Consider the following 11,387-nt stretch of genomic DNA (forward strand, 5'->3'; position numbering starts at 1 on the left):
TTTTTCGAAACTATTTTTTTCTTAATTTTATTATAGCATTCTTAATTCCTAAAATTCAATATTAAAAGATTCACAAGATTCAAGTTAGTGTTTTATACAAACTGAAGATTTAAACTTTTTTACGCTGAAGATTTAAACTTTCTTACTCTGAAGATTTAAACTTTTTTTTTTCTACAGATGGTGGACAAACTCCATTATGGCAATTCCTGTTGGAGCTCCTTTCCAAACAAGAACATTCTGATAAAATCGAATGGGAAGGTGTGGACGGTACTTTTAAACTCAAGCTTCCAGATGATGTGGCAAAAATGTGGGGACAAAAGAAAAAGAAAAAAGGCATGACTTACGAAAAACTGAGTCGTTCCCTTCGCTATTACTATGACAAACAGATCATGAGCAAAGTGAATGGCAAACGATTCTCTTACAAATTCGATCTGGATGGTCTCATTCGAGCATATCATCCAACAGGTGTGAGTGATTCGTGTTTTATACAAGCAGATGATTTAAACTGTCCATCTAGAAATTTCCCCTTTACTGCTTTCATAGTACAAAAAGACATTCAAAAAAGCGAAGATGAAGACAGTCCAGAGAGTGGCTTTTGAACTGAAATATTCTGAGCTTTGAGGAGTGCTCGCAGCGAGATGTCCCTAGCAGCAAAATAACTTGGGCTCTCATTGGGCCTATATTCATGAATCTTGGGTGAATAAAGTTTCAAAGAGCCGTTATTTTTCCAATATTGGGCTTATATAGAATTGCCAGCTCCACCCGATATTTTATATCCATTATTTAGGCAATGTAGGTTCGACATCGGCCAATATATACACCCTATATAGGCAATTCTAGAACCAATTTTAAAGAATCCAGGCATCCCAGTATTGGTCCCTTGGTGCATGTTCTTACAGGACCTATATTGAGCCAATTTTGCACCCAACTGAGGCCAAGATAAAATTGTTGCTAGGGGTTCTTTTCGATAAGTATTTACTAACTTATGTGTTTTTGGCAAGCGATACAAGGTACATTTGACAAATACCGTTTGCCCAAGGTGCTTTTTATATTTAATTTATTCAAGTATTTTTAATATAAAGTGCTTTTAAATAAGTATTATACTTTCAACCCAAGGTGCTCTGGAAAATTTTTCACAACACGAGGTGTTATTGAAAAGTTACTTGTAACTTATAACCTCAGGTGGGTGCTGACAAATACTCATGATGCAAGGTGCTTTTAAATGAATACTTTTAACGCAAGATACTTTGGATGATTTCTCATAACACGAAGTTCTATTGAATGAATTATTTGTAATTTTTAACCTCAGATTCTTTTGACAAATACTTATGATGCAAAGTGCTTTAAACAAATACTCAATACATAAGAAGCTTTTGAGATATGCGTATCTTGAAACACAAAGTGTTTGTAATAAGCTGTAGCGTACTTCTAACACGAAATTTTAGTATGACAAGTATTCGTAATGCAAAGCTTCCATTTTGTTAGTATAATATACGATTGTTGTTGATTATGTAGTTGAAATTACCCCGAAAACGATTAGAAATTCTACAAAAATTAAAAATACTATAAATAATTTTATGATGGGATTGTTCTTGATTGTGTAAAATTCAACAAGATTCAAAAATATTATTCAAAGTTTTTGCATAGAAAGTATAAAAAAATTAGGAGTTTAAGTAACGGATAAAGTTTGGGAATAATAAAATAACCCCACCATTTAAACTTTTTTTTTTCAAAGTGAATAAATATTGAAAATAATTCAATCGTGCATTAAAAAAGGATTTTTTTTTTAATTTACACTTAATCTGCATAATAATATTAATTTAAATTAAAATATAAAAAATTTACACAAATGAATAAAATTTTTTTAATTATATAAATGTTGTTTATTGATTCTTTTCCTCACAAAACTTACAGTAAAGCACGAGATTTTACAGATTTCATGAGTAAATGATTTCAGATTTCCATGTATTTTGTATTGAAAACTTTTTAATTGCATTCAAAGTTACTTTCCCTAATATTTCAAGCATTATAAATTTTTACAAAAAAAGGTGGAAATAGGAATCTCTTAACAATCAACTAAATGGGAGGTAGTATTTACCCAGATAAATTCTGAAGCTTTTATATTTTTTATACGTTATTTAAACTATCAGAAACTATTTATTAAATTATGACAAAACATTCTTATTTTTTGGTATTACTGTACTAAATCTGATACAGGAACAACTTTTATAAAAGTTTTTATAGAAGTATTGTGAGAGTGTTAAAAAAAACAATAACTATATTTATATTATTTTCTTTTAATATTTATAGATATTTAGTTTCTTTATAATTTATAAATCCTTTTAATCCCGGTCACAGTTAAAAAGTATTAGTTTATTGGCTTAACGAAAGTTGTTTTTTAATCCCATTTGGTTGAAGGATTTTTTTTTTCAATAGCATGGTCATAAACTTACATTTATTATGATTATTTAACTACTGTTGTTTACAGATAGGTTAGCTAAATAAGATTTTACGCTTATTGATTTGTTATTATGTAAATTCTGTTAGCTTATTCAAAAATGTATTAAAATAGTCTAAATTATAATGAAAGTAGTTTGTTTATTAAAAAAATACAATCGAAAACCAAAATTAAGAAACATTTTTTTTTAATTGTTATAACGTTAGTAATTTTTTTAGCTGGAAAAGTGAGAGAAAATAAAAAGAGAAGGAAATATCATCTTAAAAAATTAATGAATTAAATAAAAAAAAATCGACTACAGTTTTTCTTCAATCATAGAATAATTGGAAAGAATATGATGAACTAAAAATAAATTGTGATGGTAATTGTTTTTCTTCGAATACTGAAGAATTCAAGAAATTTAATAACTTAACTATTAAGTAATTAGTTCTTAATTTATTACAATGCTTCAGAATATTAATCTTTTACATATTTTACATATACATAATAAAATTTAAAGCCCGGGGAGTGTTTTTTTCCCTTTCCTTATTATTACAATGCTTAAAAAACAATGAAAATAGTAACAAAAAATATTCCTTTACTTATGTATAACATAGAATCAATTTTATCATACGGATAATCAGGAACGAATATTGTATTTATAATAAATAACGAATTTCTTATATAAATTCAAGAGCAAATTTTATCATTATTAAAATTACAAATTTTATTTTTATTATTATTAATTTGTGGTGTAGTAGGGTTCAAACATAGTTGATTTTCTTCGAGCAATGGTGAAAAGTTAAGAAATGTTATAAATTAACTATTAAAATATAGTTTTGTACTATGTTTCGAAATATTTGATTTCTTAAACATTCAATAATACTAAAATTCGATGCAATGATAGTTTTTTCCCTTTTTTTATCTTATGAATATGTATAGTGTTGAAAACTGAATATTGCTTATATGTAAACAAGAAGTATTATGTGTAAACAAGAAGAAATTTTATCACATGTATAGAGTGTTTATCATTTGTTAATAAACATTTTTATATTTTTTTAAAATAAAGTAGTTTCCTTTTTAATAGAATTTTGTTTTTATTTCATAATATTGTATATTTGATAAATAGAAAAGCAACAAAAATGCCATCATACTTACTGCTTTTTAAATCCAGGTTTCTATAATTTATGTAACAGAAAGCTATTTTACAACACAGAAGCACAGCTTCTTTCTCCTGCGATATAAAGTTTTTTTCACAAAGAGAGTTTATCGATCCATTTAAGGCAAAATACAAGAGCATACCATACAAAACAATATTTTTTTAGCTTTTATTTAGAAAAAAAGTAGTTTAAAAGACAATTTAAGGCAACACACAGAATCACAACCATCCATGTGAGTTTTGAGTTAAAACGTTTTCTCACAAAAGGTAAAAGACTACTACTGTTACTAATACAAGGTTAAACTGTCTTTCAATATTGCTAAAAGAATTTGGTCCCCTAAAGCTCCAAAACGCTAACTTGAATAAATCAGGAACTGAAAAATAAAAAAAATTATTTCTGTATTTATTTAAAACTATCAGGAAATGACAGGGAGCATCACTTTGGCAATTAACTGCTATTACCACCGAATTTCTTCCTCACGTCTTTCGAAAGCTTTATTTTATTTAAAAAGTACCTCTGAATTTTATTAAGAAAGTATGAAATATATATTAATTATATTTACTAATTACATTTATATTAAAAAATAATATTTATATAAAAAATAATCTAATATAAAAATTATATTTTTATGTTTCAATTTGTTTTTAATTTTGAAAATAGTTTTAATTATTGCATGAGTTTTATTATTATGTGCCGTTATTGGGAAAAGCGAAAAGTCAGATATAAATTCATTGAGAATATTTCAAAATTATGAATAATTATTTAGAATTATTAATCATAAACAATTTATTTCAATCAATAGCAAAAGTCAAGAATTTCTAATAAGAAAACTATGCAAACCAAAATTTGCATTGCTTTACATTATATTTTATTATTGAAAACTGTAATCGTATCAAACCATTTACTGCTTCCTTCAAAAACAAATAATTAGCATTAATTATAATTGAAAAAAAAATAATTTGTAGAAAAATATAAAAAAATATTTTATTAAGTCACGTAAATTTTTGAAGCAGAATTTATACAGTAAATAGAAAGTTAAAAATTTCAATTTTTTAAGCTAGTAATCAAATTGAAAATGAAACACTATTCTAAATACCATTGTCTGAAAACTCAAAAATCGAAAAATAAATTCGATTATAAATTATATGATTACGACATTACAAAAATATCCGTACATTATTTAACTCATCATTAATAATTTTTTTCTTTAAAAATATAATTATAGATAAATTTAATGAAAAATTTATTTTGCAACCTAGGTACATATCACACAATATATACATAGTATATATTATATATATATATATATTATTTTATTAATTATATATTATATTATTTATAATATAATATATATTTATAATATAATATATTATTTATAATATAATATTATTTATAATATAATTATATATTATATTAATTATATATTATATTATTATAATTATATATTATATTATATATTATATTATTTATTTAAAAATTATTATAATGATTTATTCATCTTTTATCACGAAAGGTTTTCAAACTTCAATTCATGTAATGGAAAAGAATTTGAAAGTAAGTTAAGATGATAAAAAAATTAGGATTTGGCAGAAAAATATAATTAGAAAGAAATTCAATGAAAAATAATACTTCACCGTTTAATTCCATTCATTCTGATCATTCAATCTGAATTGATTCTAAAAAAGCAAGATAACCTAAATTAGTGAATTCGAAATCGACTAGAGACCAAAATATATAATATTTCGAGGCAAACGATTTTTAAAAATACTAAGTTGGTTGAAAAAAATTCGGGATCGCAACGACCTATAGGGGGCGTTATTGTATGAGACGAATTCCTGCGATTTCTATTTGAACAGTCATTCAGTTGCTCTGCTGGAAATGTCTTCAGTGTAGCATTGTAACGTTCCTTCTTTATTGTGGCTTATTAAATTTAAAAAAGAAAAATATTTGATATTCTTTCTTATGCGAGCGAAAGCAAAATGCGATTTCTTTTTTTTAAAGAGGGAACATCCAAAACGCATCGGAAAAATATTTATAAATAAACAGAAAAAAAAAATATGTATCTTCTTATTAGAGTAAAATCCTAAAGCCTGTGAAATAGTTATACTAAATTTTATGTTCTAACATGAAGGCCTATTTAAACTTTACATTCCATAGTTTTAAGAATCATATTACTTCAAACATTAAAATAAGCAAAACGTATACATGAACTCTTAATTTTATATAATTTAATTTTGAAAAAAAAAGTTTTTTGACAACAATTTTTATCAAAAAATTTTAAGTTTCAATAATTATCATTATTTAGAAACTAAAAAACGTATAATAAAGAATGCTTATCAGACAAAAAAACAATTCTAAAAATTCCTCACATTAAAATAAAAAAGCTTTCTTGTTTTTTTTATTCATAATCGGACGTAGAAAACCATTCTACAGAAAATTATCATCAAATAAGAAAAAAAATATTTACAAGTAAAATTTTTTATTATGAAAATTATAACACTTACCTGCTTTATAAATCCGGATAATTCCAAAATGATATGTTCTTCATTTGAAAACTTTATTCTCAAATGATATATACATAGATTATCCCTTCATTATTTTAAGATGACATACCACACAGTAAAATTTTATAATTGCAAGATCTCGATATGAATTTCAGCATGTAACTTAAAACAGAAAAGCTGAATTCTAGTTGAAATTTATCATTCAAAATTAAAAAATACTTACCAAATTAAGCTTATTTACAGCAGCGGGGATCTGAACATATTTCGGGAAAAAAAAGTTGCCATTTTGCCGCATTCTGAAAAATAAATGCGTCGCCTTTTTTGAGCTTAAATTAGACTGTGAAATTCTTAAATACTTTTCTGTCATTTAATGTTTACATTGCATGAAGGTGCATGATGTCAAAAATATTCTACCTAATAATTAACAATTTTTTACATTACTTATAAATCAAAAATGGTAAATAACGAATATTTATTCGAATTTTTTTTAATTAAAATTATCTTTGAGAATAAAGTTTTTTTTTCAATTCTAACGATTTATTACTAGAAATATGGTTTAAAAAAAGATAAATTTTTAAAAAAAATAAAAACAACACTTATTCTGTCACTTTTAATGAAGTTAGAACGCTGAAGTTTGGACAATTTTTTCTCTATGAAAGGAATAGAAACACAGCAAAAGTTTAATTTCGATATTTTGTAATTATTAGGATATTTTATAATTTTAGGGGAAATTAGTTAATGTTAGTATGATGACGTAAAAGAACTCTAACTATAATATCGAACAATTTAAGTAAATATTTTTTTTCCCCTTTAACAAAATGAGGTCAGAATATTTAGCTTAGATAGGTGAAGAAGATTTCACGACAGAATATTAAATTTTCTGATAGAGTCTTCCACAATTTCGTAATTTTAGGGATAATTAACTTGAATATTCAATTAGTCCAGTTGGCAGTAAAACTAAATAACACATTATACAAAGATAGAAGTCTCAAATTCTTAGATGTGTGTTCGTAATGAATTAAATAGAAAAACTAAAGAATAATAATAAGTAAATAACTAAATAAATTTTTAAAAAATCATTTCGATATTTGTAATTATTTGTGTAAATAGGGGTAAGTTAGTCAAACTGACAGTAATGCTAAATAAAACGTTTTCATCAAGATAGAAGTCTGAAATTTGGATCCTGTGTTCTTTGCAAAATTATTAGGAAAACTGAAAAATTTTCGCTTAGATTTTCTGTAATTATTACGATATTTTATAATTTTCGGAGTAATTAGTGTAAGTTTTCAATAAGTCAAGTTGAGAGTAATGTTAAATAAACCCATTTTACCAAGATAAAAGTCTCTAGCGTGGATTCTGTACTTTTCATGAGTTATGTTATATCTTATTTTTGAATAGAGAAAAAAAAGTAGATTTAAGGAATCAAGAATGATTTTTCAAAAAAAATAATTGCGTTGTGAGAACATTTAACTTTAACTAACAAAATTTATCAGATATAACAAGTAGAAGTAATTTAAGTTAATTTAAAACTATTAGCACATTTAAATTTACAGCAATAATAATCATGGTGATCTGGAAGATAAAAGCAAATTAAATTTTAAGGATTCACATCCAACAGCATAATTAATCCAGACTAAATATTTTTATTCAAAGAACTTAATCATAATTCAAATAAGTTTACAATTTAAAAATGAGTTGCTTCACTGCTACATAACTTACATTTTAGTTCGACAGGTTATTTAAAAATAATCATTTCTCTTTAGTTACGTCATACCAAAATTATACAACAATAAAAGAAATTACGGGCACATAAAAATATATTAAAAAAAAAAGGTAAAGGACTTATCCTAGAAGCGCGCGTGGCCGGCCACCCCGCATCCTTCCACAGTTCACGTTCGATCTCAGTCGTCAGCAGCAGGGCATACCTAAAATCGAACTGCCGCTCTTTCCTCCCGCTCATGTATTCCTCCGCACCGAAGGGTGGCGCTACTATCGCTTTGACTATTCACACCTGTGAATGAATCCATCCTCAAGTAGGGGTGAAGGAAGGAATAATGGAAGGTGTTGAAGGATAGGGGTGTAAGTGAAAATCAGATGTGGTTGTTGATTAAAGTAAAAAAATATAGATTAAAAAAAAATGAGATTATTTAAATTAAAACGCGGTGCCCAAAAAAAGAATTAAATAAAATTGTGCCCATAAATAATTAACAAAAATAACTTAAACATACCATCATAACATTCCATCCCGGTAAGGAGAAAAAAAAAATTCAAAGAAATTTTTTTTTTTTTTTTTTTTTTTTTTTTGATTATTACTTATTTGAACTAAACCTAAACATAAAATGATTCAATGGAATATCATGACGGTGTGTATTTGAGAATCGAGTTGTTTAAAGGTCTAAAAGTTACAGGGGCATCTTCGGTTCCTTGAACCAATCAACACAGTTCAACATAATTCAAAGCTTCTCAATAGACTTTCTGCAGTAAGTCCAGAGGAAAGATTTTGTTACTCGTGATGTGTATTCTTGTGTGTGTTAGGAGTTTTTCCTTCAGAAGCCTCCCATCTGTATACTGTCTTTTATCACATTCCATGTCTTAGCTAGCTGATCACATGGCACTTTTCGATACATGTACTCTCACTTCAATAGTACTCTCACTTGGATAGAACTCTCATTCATGACTGTCACTTTTCGACACTATATAACTTAGCAGAAAATCATCTACCGACCAGGAACGGCAAAGGGCCCTTTTGCTGCCCCAGGCAGTAACGTTTCTTGCGTAGTAACCATCGTTGCTTATGGAGTGTACGTTGCTTATGGAGACTAACGTGATTTTAGTTCTGTTTCTCTGATGAGACATTTTGTACTTCCAAACACACACTTTGAACACAGTGAAATGTCCAACAGTTACATATTGTTAAATACGCTTAACAGTCTATTTAGTTGAAACGTCTTAGCAGGTAATGTCCAACAGTTACATATTGTTAAATACGCTTAACAGTCTATTTAGTTGAAACGTTTTAGCAGGTAATTATAAATCCATAGTTGCACTTCCTACCATCTATATCCCCAAACAACTCAATTCTCAAAATCACAAAAACATTGAAAAATTTAAATGACCAAAAAGAAATTTATAATTTACTCTCTTGCCAAGGATTTTAGAAAAAAAAACTTATACAATTCATGTCAAAATTGATCATAACTTTTGTGAGTTTCACTCACAGAATAAAAACTTGGCAAAATATCCTTAGATATATTTGCGACGATAATACATTGAAAACATACATAAAATTTTATATAAAAGTTAGATATATCATAGAAATATAAAAACAAAGTCACATTTACTTTCTATGTCTGAGATTATAGTTATGGGTGTTATTTCTATTAGTTGTCGTTTTATTAGAATTATCAGTGTCTTGTTTGTTTGCATTTGTATCACAAAGGTTAGGGAATACAATTTTCTCTGGTATTTTCGCTAAGCGATCTACGTGCACCACCTGTGTCCTATTGGTGTCACAAACATCCTCAATTTCAAAATTTACAGGTGATTTTTGACTTTTAACCCTAAACGGACCTTTATTGGGCTTAGCAAATTTTTTTGTTAACCCTTGTGACAGTTGAGGAGTGTACACATATACAATATCGCCCACCTGGATATCCTTTATTTTGCTGATTTTGTCCCGCCTTTTTTCTTGTTTGGAAGCAGACAGCTCTAAGCTTTCTTTGGCACATTGAAATGAATTTTTCAACCTTAGTGACAAATCATATGCATATTCATGGTGGTCAGCATAAGTAAATTTCGCATCATTGGTTAAGATATCCTTAGGAAGTTCTATTTCACGACCATACAGTAAGGATGCTGGGGAATAGCCTGTAGAAGAATGGATAGCACTACGATGAGCCATTAGGGCGAAAGGTAAGTGTCTATCCCAGTCATTATGTGTTTTATTGACAAGGTGGCTGAGTGAATTAATTAGCGTCCCATTTAAGCGCTCGACTACACCATCACTCTGTGGGTGGTAGCTGGTAGTGGAATGTTTTTTAATGCCTAGATAGTCATATACCTGAACTATTGCCTTCGATAAAAAGCTGGATCCGCGATCGGAAATGATTTTAGATGGGACACCATGACGAGAAATAAATTCTTCCAAACTACGTGCCACTGTGTCAGATTTTATATCGGAAGTCGCAAATGCTTCCGGGTAACGGGTGAAATAATCACTCATTACTAAGATAAATCTATTGCCCGAGTAAGTTGTAGGGAGAGGGCCTAAAGCATCGATTGCTATACATTCTATAGGTTTAGTTGTAACTGGTATTCTCTGCAAAGGGGCTAACCTGTTAGGTTTGTGGGCTTTTTTCCCAATACAAGAATTGCAAGTTTTTACATGGTTCAAAATATGTTTGTACATTTGGGGCCAATAAAAGGACGATTTTACTCGTTTCAAGGTTTTTGTAAATCCCTGGTGAGCAGTAGTGGGTGAATTATGACATAAATTTAACACTTCTGTCACTAAGGTTAAGGGAAGAACTAATTTATCAATGCTTTGACTTTTTCCATTTTTAGGGGTACAACATAGGGTATCATCTTTAAGGAAGTAAATTACTGGCATCTCTGACAAAATATTACTACCAGTTTCTATTAATTTAAGAATTTTAATACAATGTGGATCTTGTTTTTGATGGATCTTCAATCTTTCTAACAATGCTGGGGAAAATTGAGTGCTAACAATATTATTAGTATTTTCTACATATCTAGATAAGTAATCTGCGGTCAGATTGGATTTTCCTGGTTTGTGAATAATTTTATAGTCAAACTGTTGTAAGGTCATCACCCACCTCGCAATTCTAGATGTAGGGTCTTTTACATTTAAAGCGTAGGACAAACTAGCTTGGTCACAGTATACCGTGAAATGTTTTCCATATAAATACTGTTTAAAATGGGTAACACCAAAAACGACACCTAACATCTCTTTCTCAACTGTCGAATAGTTTATTTCGGGATTTTTAAGTTTTCTACTGGCATATGCGACGGGATGGAAAAATTGATGTTCATCTTCCTGACACAGAACGGCGCCTAACGCATATTTAGATGCGTCAGTAAATATTGTAAATGGTTTCTCGAAATTTGGCAAACTTAAACAAGGCTGTTGTGTTAAAACAGTTTTTAATTTATCAAACGCGGATTGTGTTTCCGGAGTCCATTGAAATTTACAATTCTTTTTAGTTAGTTTAGTTAATGGCAATGCAATTTTTGCATAGTTTTCTATAAATCTGCGGTAAAAACCGG

General features: G+C 28.1%; 1 protein-coding gene across 1 annotated transcript in view; it reads left to right on the forward strand.

The window, feature by feature from the left end:
• Window positions 1–749, forward strand: part of LOC107451332 (uncharacterized) — a 44,894-nt gene extending 44,145 nt beyond the window's left edge. Inside the window, exon 5 of the mRNA XM_087149916.1 lies at window positions 178–749. Coding sequence (XP_087006042.1) covers window positions 178–599 — 422 coding nt within the window. The 3' untranslated portion in view covers window positions 600–749. The remainder of the gene's footprint in view (window positions 1–177) is intronic.
• The last annotated feature ends 10,638 nt before the right edge of the window (window positions 750–11,387 follow it).

The sequence above is a fragment of the Parasteatoda tepidariorum genome, chromosome 8 (genome assembly GCF_982258835.1).
Source record: "Parasteatoda tepidariorum strain Cologne lab strain chromosome 8, Ptep-v5.0, whole genome shotgun sequence".
Taxonomy (NCBI): domain Eukaryota; kingdom Metazoa; phylum Arthropoda; class Arachnida; order Araneae; family Theridiidae; genus Parasteatoda; species Parasteatoda tepidariorum.